Raw genomic sequence first — 18,034 nt, forward strand, 5'->3', positions numbered from 1 at the left:
TTGTGCCAAGAAGGTCCCGAAATAGCAGCAAGTGGAGAAATATTGGAGGAATGCTGTGATTTTCCTGTTTGCTGTGCTATCTTTTTGACACTGCATATTTTGGAATATTTATAATAGATGCCTCAATTTCTTTTTACTTGAATGGGGGTGGAATCTTTTGGTATTTTGCGTAAATGGGAAAAAAAATTGGGAAAACAAGTTTCGAGTACAATAATTGGTGAACAGCAATTAGTAAACCCCCTCTAATTTAGTCTTGGGCAAGGATTACTTAGACATTGGCCTCACTGCCAAACCACAGCAGGCGGCTTGTCAAATAGCTTTCAGCAAGTTATTCCAATTATGCAATAGCATTGAATTGACCTTTATATTGCAATTCATTGTAAATGTTGCATTGTTCATAGACAAATATTCAACTTATAATATGGAGCAAGAATACAGAATATCATTTAGCATTAATTTGCAAAAACATCCCTTCAAGCAATACAAGCACCTTGCATTTAAGGGTTCTAGTACTCAAATTTTCAAAAATCAACAGAGCACAGCAGGTAATTGTTCGTGGATTACATAAAATAATGTTGCTTGCCAGAGATTGGAAAACAATTATGAATGAGGGGAGCATGCTTTTCTATTCAACTTTCCAACACCTTCAAGTCTCCTCACTACTGCATTCAGTTTGATCAACTGAACATATGAGATCCAAGTATTTGGTGTGCTTATAGCTGAAAAACACCGAGCACTTATACTACAAGGAGCAGGTTTCAATGATTCAACTTCACTGAAAGAATGTGCAGAACCCAGGACGTGGCTTTGAATCCTTTAAAGGGCTCATTATTCTGCTTTTATCTTTAGTGCTCTTCCTGTCTTGTGAATGACTGTGTTGTCACTCTAAATCAGATTCTGTCTGATCAGTCTTCAGCACGGCGATTAGTCAGACAGGGCTAGATGCAGGAGCAGAAGACAAGGTGGAGGATCAGGGTATTCAGAGGTTACAGGAGGGCAAGATTGTTGACAGAAAACACTGACAGAATTAGCTCCTTAGAGGCAAGTGAAAGAAAATGGGTAAAAAAAAATTTAAACATCATAGGAATTATCATTGAAATCACAGAGATAACGGAAAGGAGACCTGCTGATGGTTTGGAGATACGGCCCTTTGCTCCCAGGGAATGCTCAGCAGAAATTCAGCTGTACAAACTAAATGCCATCCATCCTTACCAGTCATATTTAAGATGGTGTTTGCTCAGTATCCGACGTCTCTAATGTGCAATACGATCTCACCTGAAAAACAAGACAATAGACTTTTAAAACGTGGGCTAGTGTGGAAAAATGGATGGATGGACAGACGGACAAATGAACGAAGATACGATGTAGTAAGCAAATAGCAATGAATAGAGTTACCGGTATGAATGAATGAATGCAATATAGTAGAGTCAACTTATACATGAGATATGGAAAAAAAACAACTTTTTTGCCAAAATAAGGGGTTATCTTATACATGGCATCGACCTATACACGAGTATATACAGTAGTCCAGATTAGACTGCTCTTTTCAGGTCCTGAAACTCCCTCCCTACAATGCTCATTTACACACTCTGCAATGATTCAACTCACCATCTCCTCAAGAGCAATTTGAGATGAACAAGTGCTGGCCTATCCAGCTATACCCACGTTCTTTCAAAGAATTTTAAAAATCTAATAAAATTGAGTGCATGGTCTCTTCCACTGGAGGGTGACAATCAAATTTAAGCATACTTCAATGAGCAATGGCAAGTCAGCACGACAGAAGCACCTACTCCTGTCACACCCACCCATATATATACACACATGAAAGAACTAAATATTCTAATAGAGAATTCTTGTTCACATTAATCAACATCTTGCATGTGCCAACATGTAGTCTCTGCTTTCTTTCTGGAAAATGGTCTGAACAGCATTCCAGCAAAAACAAAAAGATATCTGCAAACCTTCAAACTGAAATTTGCGTCATTCTTCTTCCATCCCTTGTTTCCTTGGAAAACAAAGATCGTGCAGTTGTACTAACTCCAGTTGGCTCATGACGTGCCCAAATGCCACCATTGTTGGGCTGAATAGCCGGTTTTGAGCTTATGTCAAACACAATGCTTTTTCGGTTGAAGAGTATGGTGCTGGAAAGGCACAGCCGGTCAGGCAGCAGAAATCAACATTTTGAGCATAAGCTCTTCAAAGCAACAGCTTATGCCCGAAGTGTCGATTCTCCTGCTCCTCAGATACTGCCTGACCAGCTGTGCTTTTTGACTCTGATCTTCAGCATTTGCAGTCCTTACTTCTCCCACAATGCTTTCTGGCCCAACCTGTTGGCAGTTATCTTTCATCTAAGCCTATAACCCCAAACGCATTTACTTGACCTATATGTGCTTTATTCCTTCATCTCTCTATTACAGCCTTCTAATATTCCCCAAAACCATCTATTTCCTTTTAGTTCATCATTGGCTACCCCTCATTTTCCCTCCCTATTGCCTCTACCCAGCTCCGATGTCTTACATTGTAAGTTAAATGGAGAAAACCAGCAAAGAATTGCTCACAAACATTCCAATTATAAAATGCTAGTTTTAACCCCTATAGGTCACGCTCACTTGGAAGACTTTCTGGCATTCACCACTTTGAGCTGAACTGACATACTGAACATATCACGATTATCCAGTTTAGAGGATAATATCGATTGAGTAAACGCAAACTACATCATCACCAGTCCACAATGAGGACCCAAGTTTAATTTTTCACAACACATTAAAATTGACTAGCTAATCAATAAACAAAAAACACACCCAATCTTCTTCTTGGTTATACAAATAAGAGCTGAAAATGTGTTGCTGGAAAAGCGCAGCAGGTCAGGCAGCATCCAAGGAGCAGGAGATTCAACGTTTCGGGCATAAACCCTTCTTCAGGAATCCGGATTCCTGAAGAAGGGCTATGCCCGAAACGTTGAATCTCCTGCTCCTTGGATGCTGCCTGACCTGCTGCGCTTTTCCAGCAACACATTTTCAGCTCTGATCTCCAGCATCTGCAAACCTCACTTTCTCCTATACAAATATTAGGCCAAGGTAGGGACTCCCTGGACTATTCCCTCAAAAGCTCATTTCCAACCCACAAAGTCAAAAATTAGCTTGCATTTGCTTACAATAAATCTTCATTTCATCTAATTAAAAATAGTGCCAAGATTTTTGTGCCAATAGTGAAATGAAAATATGCAAGGACAAACAGAGTCCATTTTCTTTCTCTGTCCCAACCTCTTCACTTAAGACGCTCAGCAACTAAACACTAAATACTTGCCACAAGCTCTTCTGCCTAATATTTACAACTTCTAATACATCAGCTAGTGGTTCGGTTTTAATTAAAAAGTATAAGCTAATTCAATTGTCCTGTTTTGCATCTGGGTTCTAATGGATGTGAAAAAGATGGGCAACTCACCACAGGTAGTTTATAACTAATTAATGTTGGCCACAAAATAAAAAAGAAAATCAAACTGAATCAATGAAAGTAAAGCTGTGAACTGAACATGCTATACACTAGGCTAGATTGGAAGTTATTTATATTTATTACAAAAGAACCTCAAGTCCTCCATGAAAGAAACAAAGCAGACAGCAGCAAAAGTAAAACGCGCATTATGCTAGATGAAAATTAGTTCAGTGTCCGGGTGCAAAAAAAAAAGTAGGATTAACTTGAAGGCAAAGACAACTTTAGAAAGAGTAAACATGTGGACAGAAAACCTGTTGAGGCTCACAGATAGTGCCACATTGTCATACTTTGGGAAAAGCCCAGGTTATCATGTTGGAATAGGACTCAATTACCAGTAAGTCTGTGCCTCAAGAAGTGACCTTGAAAATGAAAGCTGGTGCATACAACGTGCACAAAAGAAGCCATATTGCTTCTTCAGTCTGATCCACATTTCAATACAATCACGGCTGACTTTCTCCCTCAACTACTTGTTCCCAGCTACTCCCCATAAACCCCAGTTTCCTGACAGATAAAAGATCCATCCAACATGTTAGTCAGCAATGGATGACCCACTGCTTTCTGGGTTTGGGAATTCTGAAGGTTTATCATGTCTCAGGGAGGAAATTTATCACCTCAGTCCTAAGTGACCGATTCCTTAACCTGAGACTATGCCCACTTCCCTACACGCAGTCCAAACAGTTACAGCACAAAAACCCAAAATACTAATATTATAACTAAACTGCAGTAAAATGGTTGACTCTTAGCTGCCCTTTGGAATGGCCGAGGGAGCTACTCAGTTCAAGGACAATTAGGGATAAGCAAAATTGCTGGCTCTGCCAGTGATGCACACATCCCACAGAATAAAACAAATAACTGCAATGAGACAACTGGACAAGTTATTTCAAAAATATTTGAGCTAAATGTAACAGTTCAGAATTTTACTGCAAGCTTATGAAGTGTTTATTTGCATCTGAAATTGCACAAAGCACTGTTCAACTCTGTGGAATTGGAGTCGTTGACCTTTCCTCTGCTAAATTATTCATTTTACAAATACAGATTCATAAAATGTTTTCAAATTTAAATAAAGACTGAAAATCTTAGCCAATAAACAAAGTGCAGCTTCTGCCAAAGTTACTTTATCGATCCACTGCAAAGGTAGACAGATTTTATTGAATTCCAAACAATTAACAACGGTCTATGCAGAAAGCTCCAACAGCACCTCTCTTTTGCATTTTGCAATTCTCGCCATACAATTTGCATTCAACAGCTTTAAAGTGGATTTTTTTTTAATTGCAAAAGACAAAGGGAATCTTTGAGGTGTTTTTAGCTTTACACCAACCTTGGATACATTACCTTTTATTGAGCAGTCGTATCAGTTATCATTAGTGATTATGCTGAAATGAATACGGACAAAACAATGCTCTAAGTGCTTCTTCAAGCAACCTACTTCATTTTAAAAAAACACCTTCAGTTAATAAGCTGACTGCAAACTTCGCCAAATACTTTATCCATTCAGTTGCTGAGGTGTAGTTTTAATCTAAGATATCAAAATATATGACACCACAGCCACGCAAGTTCTTTTCTATGCTGTTTGTGCAATTTTAGAAAAGTCCAATATCAAGGAGAAGTGCTTCTACATCTCAGAATTAAACACAGCAATAACGGCTTAATCCCAGACTTCAGGATTCAGAGTTGGAGGATTGCAGAATTGGTACGACACCCAAGTGCATAAAAGTCACCAAAGTATCAGAAATGATTTAGCGGAGTTTCTGACATACCTCCCATTGCTGAGTGATTTGCTTGCTGGAAAACTAGCACTGAATGTTCTTTGCCAGAAATTTCATACATAAAAAAAATGAAAGGGTAAGGGTGATCCAAAAAAATCAAGAACTCTAATGCAATGATGTGACTTAAGGTCGGGTTTGAGGTGATGTTACTTAAGAATTCAAAGTTAGACATAATAAAGGACATCACAAGTAACATCTTTACGTGAGGAATAAGTAAGTTTCTAAAAAAAAAATTCATTGATGAAGTGTGGGCATTGCAGGCTTACCCATCCTTAGCTGCCCTTGAGATGGTGATGGTAAGCTACTTTCTTGAACCTCTGCAGTCCATTTAGAGTCAGATGTACAGCATGGAAACAGACCCAATCAGTCCCATTTGCCAGCACCCAGCTCCACACAATGCAGTTGGAGGGGAGGGGGTTCAGGACTTTCACCCAGCAACAATGAAGAAACACAAACATTTAAGTCAGAACGGTGAGTGGCTAGAACAGCAGCTGATGTTGTTCTTATGTACCTTTTACCTTCATTCTCCCAAATCATAGTGTCATGAGTTTAGAGGCACTGTTTATAAAAGTTCGGGTTGAGTAAATCGAACAGGCAGATTTGTCTTTGACAGTATCAAGTTTCTTGAGTCAGGCAAATAGGGAGTATTTTGTTACATTGCTGACTTTGGTGTCTTGTATATGGTGTAAAACGCAAGTTCTGCAGATGCTGGAGATCAGAGCTGAAAATGTGTTGCTGGTTAAAGCGCAGCAGGTCAGGCAGCATCCAAGGAACAGGAAATTCAACGTTTCGGGCATAAGCCCTTCATCAGGAATGAGGAAAGAACAAGCAATATTAATCCTGACCATGTCTTCACATCTTACAGAACTGAAACTCACTAGTTTCTTCAGCACTTGTGCGGTAGCCATGGCTCTGGTGGTAGGCACTTTCACATTAGTCAGAAGGTTGTGGACTCAAGTTATACTCCAGGACTTGAGTATAAAAACCATGACCAGAACAGCAGCACAATACTGAGCAATAGGTGATTTTAACCTTTTGAGGAGATGAGACATTCAAAATCTCATCTGGCTGTAAGCTCTAACAGCTCCATTGGCACTAATTTTCAAAAGCGAAGCAGCATGATGCTCTGCGCCACATAACGATTCCCCCATATTCCTCAAACAGCAGCTCAAAAACAAAGCCTCATCATTGTGTTGTTGCTTGCTCTTCACAAACTGGCTGCTGTGTTTCCAACACTTCATAGTGATTGGTTTCAAAAGTACTGCATCAGCTTTAAAAGCACAGATATCTGGTGGCTGTGAACAGCACCGTGTGAATGCAAGTCATTCTCTCAGACAAATGATAACACATGACAGGGAGAGATGGCTTTCCATCAAAAAGAAACTCAGCAGGTTTGGCAACATCGGAAGAACGAGAGCGAGAGTTCAATTCCGTCTAACCAGTCCATGAAGAACATGATCCCAAACTAAACCAGTCCCACCTGCCTGCTCCTGGCCCATATCCCTCAAAATGTTACATTTATTAAAAGAGCTCCAGTATGTACTACATTGCATGTGAATATAAATGTAGAAGGACATAAGAGATACCAGCGGTAGGAAGTTATTTAGTCCTTCCAGCCTTCAACAACTTTGGCTGATCTTTAACCTCAATTCCATTTTCCTGTATTGTACCATACTGCTTATGTTCCTTATGTAATGAAAGTTGTGCAAAATATTATGATTTTTGGAACTTGCTTTGGAAAGAGGTATATAGATAGTTAGATAGATTAGTGCTGTGTAGGAAAAGTCAGAAAGTCATTCTGGAACTAATACTTAAATACATCAATTCCAAGTCGACAAGTAACTGCCATGAAGGGCTTGGGACAATCAGATTTACCAGAACCAGCTGAGGAAAATTAAAAATTTGAGAAAGGAATATAATTTATTTTGACTCAATAACAGCTAGCGTTGTGAAACACTAGACACTGCTTCTACAGAAGCAATTAAAATATCTTTGGGATAGCTGAGACTACATACTTGGGAATAAGCTATGCTAGTAGCTGGAGAGTCAGATACTTACAGATTACAGATGGCTAACAACAGGATGTGGTCAGTGCGTCTGTAATTAGAGCCTGCCATATTGGATATAATTATAGGGCAGGTAGTCAGGTTTGAGAGCGCTCTTGGGAGTCTGTGACGAAGACAGACTCGGATCACCTTGAAAACAAGAAGTTATTCGAATGCTTGTCAGTTAATAAAATATTAGTAATAAATCTATTTGAAAACTGCAGCAAGTCTAAATTAAAACTTGCTGTTGAACAAATGATGGTGTTGGAGTCAAACAGAACTGTGTCTTGTAAGCTAAATAGCTCTCTGTTGCAACATTAACCAACAAATAACCTCCACTTACATAGATGCAGTCAATGCTGCAGTACTCTGGTGAAAAAGATCAAAATTGACTCAATCATGTGCATATGATCCACTTGACGGTGCTGGGACTAACAGCTTTAACTCGGTCATATCCAGCAGTTCAATTCTAAATTGCCCAAAGGATCCAAATTCACAGATAACAGGATTAGAGTGGTTTGAGAAATCAAACCAGAACTTTCACAAATAGGTCCTTACCTCTGACACAAGTTACATTAAGACGCCACCAGTGCTGTTTCTTTCCCCTCTTTTCTTGCTTATCAGCCTCCAACTTCTTTGGTCCTGCAATTTTTAAAAGCACAAAAGAAAAGGTTTTAAATTCTAGCCCAGCGTGGATGCTGTTCAAGGATGTTGTGTGTACATAATTAATGGTTTTCAAAACTAAGTGCTGCAACTTCCATAATAATAATTAGAGCCAACACCCGCTCCGCCACAGAAAGCTAGCCAATCCACAAGGATACACTCGAAAAACCTCAATTGTGCAGTAAGCCAAAATATTAACAGTACAAGAAATGGTTTCTTTGGAAGCAAACACCTGTTTTGTTTATCGTACTAAAATGACTGCAGTGAGCAGAATCACTCCCTGCTGGTGACATTGCCATGACAAAATGAAAAGCAAAATTCACTTCAACACAATAGCAATCTAACCAAATTTATATACAATAAACAAAACCATTGCTAAGTGCAACACTTTCTCCTATCTCCCGCTGTTGACAAAAACTCAATTGTTAAAAATAGTATTATTAGACTCATTGTGAGCAACACCATGGGTTAGCTAATCAAGAAAACAGAGCATCCATTATAAGTAACAAATACTAGATCAACGAAAAGCTACACTGGGTTAGAATTGCAATGTCAGCCATTCATAGATATGGCTATTATAGTATTAACAAATAATCAAAGTATGAATTGCAGTAATAAACAAGTTATCCTTTCCTTCCTTGAATCAAACGTGATCTGATCATGCTTTACAAATTTATGAATTATGAGCAGCAGTAAGCCACTTGTCCTTCAATATTGTTAATAAGGTCAAGGCTGATCACATTTTAAGGGCAGCATTAACTCCCCAGTTGGTCTTAAGAAGATGGTGGTGAGCTGCATTCTTAGGTACATCCACAGTACTGTTGGGGAAGTAGCTCCAGGATTTTCAAACAGTGACAACAAAAGGAACAACAAAACTGATCCAAGTGAGGATGGTGCATAGCTTGGAGGGGAACTTGCAGCTGGCAGTGTTCCCAAGAATCTATTGCCCTCATCCTTCCAGGCAAATACCACAGATTTGGAGAGTGCTGTCAAGCGACTGGCCGCAGTGCATGGATAGTGGAGGGACCTAACAGTTTAAGGTGTCAGATGAGGTGCCAATTAAGTGGCTGCTTAGTCCTGGATTGCGTGACACTCGTGTTGAATATTGTTGCATCTGCATTCATCCTGGTAAGTTGAAAAGAGGCATTCACTTCCGATTAGATTCCAAAAGGAAGTGAGGAATTTCAGGATACGTGGTCTAGTTCTAGTGGTAAAAACATGAACACATTTTCTTCCGGGAAGTAGCTAATGGGCAACCTAGAAAACGGAGGAACAGGAATTGGCCATTTAGCTACCATTAGATCATGGCCAATCCAAGACTTAACTTCATTTACCTGTTTTAGAATCAAATAGATAAAGAACAAAAAACAACTTAAGTTTTAAACCTGGCTAATTAATTGTTCAGTACCTTTGCAGACAAACATGCAGAACTTATTTTAAGTGTTTCCACATGTTCACTTCTGAAAGATCTAGATTTACAAATTAAAACTATTCCTCATCCCTTAACCAGTCTTTAATTAGCAAAGTAGTTTCTCCCAATCTATTCTGTCCAATTCTAGAGAATTGGAATCAAATCACTCTCTGACCTTTAAACTCCAGGTGTACTCCAGCTTTAGGCTAATCTGTGAGATTGTGTTGTACATAAAGAATGGTGTGTGTTTAGGGCTGTTGTAGTGAAGTGGTAGTGTCTCTTCCTCTGAGCAAGAAAGCTTGAAGTGCTATCAGTTCCAGACCTTGTCATAACATGTCTGAACTGACTGAATAAAGATAATCCACATTCCTTGTTTGATTGCTTCTTTGTACCTCAACTTTTGCAACCTAGGTTGCATCTCAATTTATCTAGAAATGCAGTCCCAAAGGCCAATATGTCCTCAGGTATCAGTCAAAAATTGCACACAGTACTCTTGTGAGATCTAACTGGTGCTGCGTGCAACTGAAACAATCTGTATCAGCTTGGATTCTATCACTCTAGCATTGAGTTTTTTAAAAATTCTATGAAAATAATTAAACATTACAGCAGGGTGGGCAGTCAGCCTGTTGCATTGATAGGCTTTCTGCAAAAGCAATTCCACTGAAACTACATCGTCACCCTTTTCTCCCCAAGTCTGCAAATCTTTCTTCAAATAATGCCAATTACTTTCTGAATCAAGACCACACTCTCAGGTGATACATCCCAGATCTTAACCACACATTACATAGGACTGTTTTACCTCCTATCACCATTGCTTCTTTTGCAAATTACTAAAAATCAGTGTCCTCTGCTCCATGATCTGTCCATTGATACAAACAGTTTCTCCCTTGATTCTATCCAGACTCTCGATTTTGAATACCTGTCAAATCTCCTCCTGACCTCTTCCTCTCCAAGGAGGACAACCTCAACTTCTCCCATCTGTCTCCAACTCAAGTTTTGTTATATTCCAGACTATGAAATTGATGTTACAATCTGACTAGAAGGGGACCATTAACAAGGTTTTGAACAAAAAAAAACACTATACCATACAACATTAGAACAATGTATGACTTACATTCTAACCTCAAAATTACCCACGTGGGTTGTCAATAGCTAATCTTATGAAGACAAACTAGATAGGATGCAGTTGTTTCCACTGAAGTTTATAAGAAGGGTTATGTGATTGAAGTGTAAATGATTCTGAATGATCTTCACAAAATGGTACAGATAGGAGATTTCTTCTTGTGGGACTGTCCAGAATTAGGTGATTTTTTTTAAAACAAATGAAAGGGTCACCCTTTCAAAAGCATAGATGAGGAGAGGTTTTGTTTCAACTCTCAACGTCATGCACTTTTGGACCTCGGCGGTGAAGGGGTGGTCAGAGTATTTTTATAACTATTGGATCAATTTTTGATAGACCTTTATTTCCTTGCCTATCAGGGTAGATAAAAAACATGAAACTCAAGAGAGAATAGCCATGATTGTAATTGTAGGGCAGAGCAGTCTTAAGGGGCCCAACAGATGACTTATGTTCCTATTTCATACATTCACAAACCAGTTAACAAAAGTACAACACAGATGCTGAAAATACTCATCAGGTCAGGTAGCCTCTGCAGAGAGAAAACACAATCACAAATTTCCAGTTAAACTGTTCCTCACTCATTGACAAATTCAGCACTGGAAAAGCACACAGTCAGGTAGCATCGGAGGAGCAGGAGAATCAACACTTTTGGCATAAGCTCGTCATCATTCCTGATGACTTAATTCTCCTGCTCCTTGAATGCTGCCTGACTGGCTGTGCTTTTCCAGCATCACACTTTTTGACTCTGATCTGCCATCCCCACTCCACCAGAGCAGCTTCACTTAAGTGTTTCCAGCAATTTGATTTTTATTGAGACAAAATTGCCTCAAATAATTAGCTTGCAACAACCGGGGGGAGAGAGAGAGAGAAAACAAAAGACAATAAGCTAGGAGCAAATTCCAAAGCACTGGTGCAAATTGGCTGAGATTACATAATGCAACATGAAGGCAAAAAGATTCATCAGTAACCAGCCACCATGTTTGCATACACCCAAATAAATACAGGTATGCCCATACACAAGAACAGGAGTCATGCATTCATTCAGTCCCCCTGCATTTGTTCCACCATTTAAAGGAGATCATGGGCGACCTGGGGTTTAATTCCAGGTGTTTGCCTTTAGCTAACATCTCCTAAATACCATTTTTTTTGGGTTAAATCAAGCTTAGGTAACACACACAATATTAGATTTAACTCGAACAGCAGAGCCTGCATAATCACTTGGGGAGGGGATGCATAAGGTGAAACACATCTAATTGCAAACGAGATTCTCCCCGCTCAGAAACCGGCAGCGGGTTTTATTTTTTCCAAATAAACCTGCAGCTGACAGTCACCTCAAAGGGTGTGATGTCGGTATGATTTGCACTTTTATTAATGCGAGGCCGTGCAATGCGCCTGGCCTGAGCTGGACGGTGCATTTTGCCCTGTCAGTGCCTGCCCTCTGCACCCCCACCCCCCGGGTGCTGCACAAACCCAGCTCCCCTGCTGCAATGCCAGGCCAGGCCTAGCCTGACCCTGGCCCTGGCCGAGCCTGGCCTGCCCTTACCTGCCAGGGAGGGAGGGTGGGGGGGGACCCAGCCCGCGGGTGGAAGCGGAGGTTCAGTTGGCTGGCTTCATTCTAGCCTCTCTCTCTCTCCCTCAGACACACACTCCCCCAGCCCGGGTGTCCAGGCGAACCGTCGCCGCGGCTTCCCTTCTTATCTCTCTCTCTCTCCCGGCGACGCTTCCTTCGCCTTCGCTCCCGGGAGCCGCCTCTCGCGAGCAGGCTTTCTGAACCCGCCCCTTCGCCGCCCGCCACTCAGAGCGGTCCCCCTCCCCCCAGCCGCCCCGCTCCGGTTGGTCAGTACGCCTGCCACTCAAAGCGGTCTCCCGTAGCAGCATCCAGACTACCCGCTCTGGTTGGTCGCTGCTCCTGCCACTCAAAGCGGTCTCCCCCCCCTCCCCAGCCGCCCCGCTCCGGTTGGTCAGTACCCCTGCCACTCAAAGCGGTCTCCCGTAGCAGCATCCAGACTACCCGCTCTGGTTGGTCGCTGCTCCTGCCACTCAAAGCGGTCTCCCCCCCCTCCCCAGCCGCCCCGCCCCGGTAGGTCGCTGCCCCAGCCACTCAAAGCGGTCTCCCGGAGCAGCATCCACACTACTTGCTCCGGTTGGTCGCTGCTCCTGCCACTCAAAGCGGTCTCGCCCCCCCCAGTCGCTCCGCTCCGGTTGGTCAGTACCCCTGCCACTCAAAGCGGTCTCCCGTAGCAACATCCAGACTATTCGCTCCGGTTGGTCGCTGCCCCTGCCACTCAAAGCGGTCTTCCCCGCCCCCCAGCCGACCCGCTACGATTGGTCGTTGCCCCTGCCACTCAAACCGGTCTCCCCCCCTCGAAAACAGCCTCGCTCTGGTTGGTCGCTGCCTCTGCCACTCAAAGCGGTCTCCCGTAGCAGCATCCAGACTACTCACTCCGGTTGGTCGCTGCCCCTGCCACTCAAACCGGTCTCGCCCCCCCAGCAGCCCCGCTACGATTGGTCGTTGCCCCTGCCACTCAAACCGGTCTCGCCCCCCGAAAACAGCCCCGCTCCGGTTGGTCGCTGCCCCTGCCACTCAAAGCGGTTTCCCTGTGGCAGCACCCAGCCGCCCAGCTCCGGTTGGTCGCTGCCCCTGCCACTCAAAGCGGTCTCCCGTGGCAGCACCCAGCCGCCCCGCTCTGGTTGGTCGCTACTCCTGCCACTCAAAGCCGTCTTCCCCCCGTGGAAACGCCCCGCTCCCGCCTCACCGCCATGCGCCCAGTCCAGTGGCTGCCGCCCCTGTCACTCAAACCGGCCTCCGAGCGGCAGCGCCCTGCCCCCGCCCCCCATTGCCGCCTGCCGCTCGCTCCAGTTGGCCGCTGCCCTTGTCGCTCCAAGCAGTCTCCCGTAGTAACGCCCCACCCCCACACCGCCAAGCGCTCAGTCCAGTGGCTGCTGTCCCTATCGCTCAAAGCGGTCTCCCGTGGTAACACCCCACAGTAACCCCGGCATAGCCTTGCGACCAGTCCAGTGGCTGCCGCCTCTGTCACTCAAACCGGTCTCCCGTGGTAACGCACCGGCCAACCCCCCACCCCCTCACCGCCTGCCGCACAGTCCAATGGCTGCTGCCCCTGTCACTCAAAACGGTCTCCCGTGGTAACGCACCGGCCCCCCTCATCGCCAGCCGCGCATTCCCAATGGCTGCTGCCCCCTGTCACTCAAACTGGTCGCCCGGCAGCTCCTGTCAGTCAAACCGATTTGCCTTGGCAACGCCCCGCTCCCTCCCACCCGGCGTGAGCCCCAATCGCTGATGCCGCTGTCACTCAATCAATATCCCGTGGCAATGCCCCGCCCCTCCCCGCCCTGAGCTCGCTCCAGCCTTTGCAGCTGCTGTCACTCAAATCGGTATCCCGTGGCAACACCCCGCCCCCTCACACCAGGGTTGCTGCCCCTGTCACCCAAACCGGTCTCGCGCGGCAGCGCCTGACGCCGCGCCACCAGCCGATCACTCTAGTGGCTGCTGCCGCTGTCACTCAAATCAGTGCCACGCGGCAATTGGCCGCCCCCTCGACCAGCAGCTCAGCCTAGTGGCTGTTTAGACCGTCATTCAGATAGATCTCCCGTGGCAACGCCCCGGCCCCTCACCAACAGGGGCTCGCCCCAGTGGCTGCTGCCGCTGTCACTCCAAACGGTCTCCAATAGCAACGCCCCGCCTACTGTCAATCAGGGATGGCTCAATGGGACAAGTCTCTGCCAAAGCCTGCCATTGAAAGGGACCCCTGGATTGTCCTCAAGTGTGGCCCAGAGAGGGCAAAGCAACAGGAGGACAATGCCAACCTCATAATTAATTAATTAATTAATTAATTAACAATAATTATCCACCTCAGGGGTGGCGACGGTGTGATGGAAGTGTCAAGGGCTCTCATGTCGCAGAGGTAGACTCCCTGCCTCTGAGGCAGGAGGTCTGGGTTCACCTCTAACCTGTTCCAGAGGTACGCAATAATACCTCTGAACAGGGAGATTAAAAACAGCTGGAACTGTTTCTTAATGGCTCACGTGGCACAGCGGTAGTGTCCACATCTCTGAGCCAGGAGGTCCCACCTGCTCCAGAAAGGTTCAATAATGTCCCTGAGTAGGGGAATAACCATGATGGTCATGTCAGAATTAAGTAATCCAAGGTCCCAAGCTGATGCCCGAGTTCAAATCCAACTTTGTAACTCAGAGATATTAGATATTATCCAATGGTCCTATTCAGGGTCATTAGTGCACATCTCTGGAGCAATTCAAATTCTATTAATAACATAAGGAGTTGAAAGCTAGTCTTTCAATTCGTTTGTGATAAAATCTGCTGGGTTGGGGCTCCAGTGGTGCAGGGTAGTGACCCAGGAGGCCCACCTTCAGGTCCCACCTGCACCAGAAGTGTGACATAAAGTTTTTAACAGCATCAAACAAGGCCTTTTGGCCCATCGATCAACATTGATTACCAAACATCCATCTGCTGTAATCCCATTTACCAGCAGAAACATTTCTGAAGCGATTGTACGTATTTCATGTCATAGACAGTCATAGTCGTAGAGATATACAGCATGGAAGCAAAACCCTTGGCTCAACTCGTCCATGCCAGCAAGATATTGAAAGTGGTAGGAATTGTGTACTTGGACTTTAGTAAAACATTTGACATGGTAGACTAATTAGTAAAGTTGGGTCACATGAGATTCAGATTGAGCTTGCCAACTATAGCAGATGGATGTTTGGTAATCAATGTTGATCGATGGGCCAAAAGGCCTTGTTTGATGCTGTTAAAAACTTTATGACACACTTCTAGTGCAGGTGGGACCTGAAGGTGGGCCTCCTAGGTCACTACCCTGCACCACTGGAGCCCCAACCCAGCAGATTTTATCACAAACGAATTGGATTAATGGCAGGAGACAGAGAGCAATGGTGAACCCTGAAGGATCCATTTCAGTGCTGTATAACTCTATGACTTTACAGCTTCCCTTCTTTGGCTTATAAAACCGGCTATGGACCAGGCCAGACCACTTAAAACATTTCAAGAAAGTAGCCCAGACCCTAACTTTGAGAGCTGTTTTAAGCAGGTGTAACATGAATATTCCAGGAGTGATGCAGCTGGTCAAACCATTTAGTTTTAAACAAGACAGAGTTTATTTACAAGATTACTGAATGAAACACAAACAAAAGAGAACAGAATCTAGAATAACTTAACCTATCCGAAAACCCAACAGACTGTCGCAATTTAATGATGCCATTTCAATTACTTGCAACAATCCCCATGAACACCCCCTGGCACAAGACGTAAAATCCAACACAGGGTCTTACAGGAGAGATGTCAGAGAGAGGGAGGATCAGCATGGGCCTGCTTCTTTGTGTCGTGCAGCTTCACAACAGACTGACTGCTTTCAGTGAACAGCCAGACCAGACCAAAACCAAACCAGAGATAAGCTGAGCTTGGAGAACTGGCCACTCCCCTTTCATTGTACAGTGTTTTGTTTTAAAACTGGAAAGCTCTTTGCCTAAGGAAGGATCTGTTGACCGTAATCAAAATGGCCCTAAAACCCACCCAAGCCAGACCTTCTGGAATCGCTGCTTTTATGACCTCTCTGAATAAAAAATGCCAAGGATGGCATACCCTTGTTAAAGGGACAGCATCATCACAAACTGAAATGGAAGCCAAATTAGGGTTATACAGCTGAAATATCAGGAGATCTCCACAACTTGGCAAATTCAACTGATGCACATTTTTACTTGAGTAAGACAATGTTGCTTTTCAAAGCAGTGGGATCTCTTCTTTGAAACCGAGTGGCACCAAGAGCCTTTGACTGAAGGAATGATTGTTTGATGAATGCCCTTAGATCAGTTAAACTTCAGTTTGCAACAAATCTTTAAGTGCAGGGCAACCAGACACTTCAGAGCCTATGAATGGAATGTACCTCTCTCTCTTGCACCCCCCGCCATCCCCCTTTCAGTGCGAGTGAAGTAAGAAAACTGAAAAAAAGAAACAATTCTAGCAAGAAATAACCTATCACTGGATTGTCCACCGACGTAAAGATCGACTATTACTTTACAAACAACAGCACGTCATCATTGCTGAAATCAAAAGAAACTGTGAGAGGCAATTTAAACTATCCTCATGGTTTTGACAATTGATCTTCAGAATTTTTTTCTCTGTCTAATTGTTTTTGCACTGAGATGTAAAGTGTGTGGTCATTTTATGTATAGTGTATTTTACTTCATGAATTTGCTTTTGAACTAGTAGCATATGGGGTTTTCTGTGTATTGAAGCTATCTAATGATTAACTTGTAAGTATTTCTACAACCATGAGCCCTTTCCTGAAGAAGGACACATGCCCGAAACATCGATTCTCCTGCCTCTCGGATGCTGCCTGACCTGCTGCGCTTTTCCAGCAACACATTTTCAGCTCTGATCTCCAGCATCTTCAGTCCTCACTTTCTCCTTTCTACAACCATAGTTAGGTTTACAAAACACATATGACAGCAATAAATTTGGAACTTAAAGGGAACAGAATTACATTGGGAGAGACTATGAGTGATCAAAGTAAATGTTGTGCACTAAGATTTTAGATAGAAGATTCCAGATTTTTGTTTGGGGGGGGTTTAAGGGAAACAACCAAACCTTGGAAAACAGTTTCTTTGTTTCAGTTTGTGGCAGTTCTGCAGGTTTCTTGGTTGAAGCTGGATTTACAACAAATTGTTCATAAAAAGGGAGAAAATAAAATTATTGATTTACTTTATTGTAAACAGTTCAGTAGAAGTTCCAGACCTGAAGTGTTTGGTCTAAACTCTGAAGAAGCAATTTGAAGCTGAGAATGTTTATGTTCAGCTATATGATGAATCAAGGTTCTTAAGACCAGGAGCTGAGCCACGAATGCTATGTGAGATGGAGATATACTTTAACAGAAGCTATTATGTTTAATGAGATTAGATTAGATTAGATTCCCTCCACTGTGGAAACAGGCCCTTCGGCCCTTCAGCCCAACCAGTCCACACCGACCCTCCAAAGACCCAGACCCAATTCCCTCTGCACCTAGCACTACCAGGGGAATTTAGCAAGGCCAATTCACCTGACCTGCGCATCGTTGGACTGTGAGAGGAAACCGGAGCACCTGGAGGAAACCCATGCAGACACAGGGGAGAATGTGCAAATTCCACACAGACAGAGTCACAGAGTCATAGAGATGTACAGCAAGGGAGCATATCCTTCAATCCAACTTGTCCATGACAACCAGATATCCTAAATTAAGTTAGTCCCATTTGCCAGCATTTGGCCCATATCCCTCTAAACCCTTCCTATTCATCTACCCATTGAGATACCTTTTAAATGTTGTAATTGTAGCAGCCGCCACCACTTCCTCTTGCAGCTCATTCCATACATGCAGCATCCTCTGCGTGAAAATTCTGCCCTTCAGGACCCTTTTAAACCTTTCCCCTCTCACCTTAAACCTATAGCCTCTAGTTTTGGACTCCCCTATCCTGGGAAAAAGACCTTTGCTATTCAACCTATCCATGCCTC

At 43.6% G+C, this 18,034-nt stretch overlaps 1 protein-coding gene across 2 annotated transcripts in view; it reads right to left on the bottom strand.

Moving 5' to 3' along the window:
• Positions 1 to 12,266, bottom strand: part of LOC132834664 (secretory carrier-associated membrane protein 5) — an 80,698-nt gene extending 68,432 nt beyond the window's left edge. Inside the window, exons 1-4 of one of the 2 annotated variants that reach the window (XM_060853604.1) lie at positions 12,041 to 12,266; positions 7,862 to 7,945; positions 7,317 to 7,453; positions 1,213 to 1,275 (exon numbers count right to left, since the gene is read on the bottom strand). In XM_060853604.1, coding sequence (XP_060709587.1) covers positions 1,213 to 1,219 — 7 coding nt within the window. In that variant the 5' untranslated portion in view covers positions 1,220 to 1,275; positions 7,317 to 7,453; positions 7,862 to 7,945; positions 12,041 to 12,266. The remainder of the gene's footprint in view (positions 1 to 1,212; positions 1,276 to 7,316; positions 7,454 to 7,861; positions 7,946 to 12,040) is intronic. The other variant, XM_060853603.1, reaches the window with a different exon arrangement.
• Between the last annotated feature and the right edge of the window lie 5,768 nt (positions 12,267 to 18,034).

This window comes from Hemiscyllium ocellatum, chromosome 42, assembly GCF_020745735.1.
Source record: "Hemiscyllium ocellatum isolate sHemOce1 chromosome 42, sHemOce1.pat.X.cur, whole genome shotgun sequence".
Taxonomy (NCBI): Eukaryota; Metazoa; Chordata; class Chondrichthyes; order Orectolobiformes; family Hemiscylliidae; genus Hemiscyllium; species Hemiscyllium ocellatum.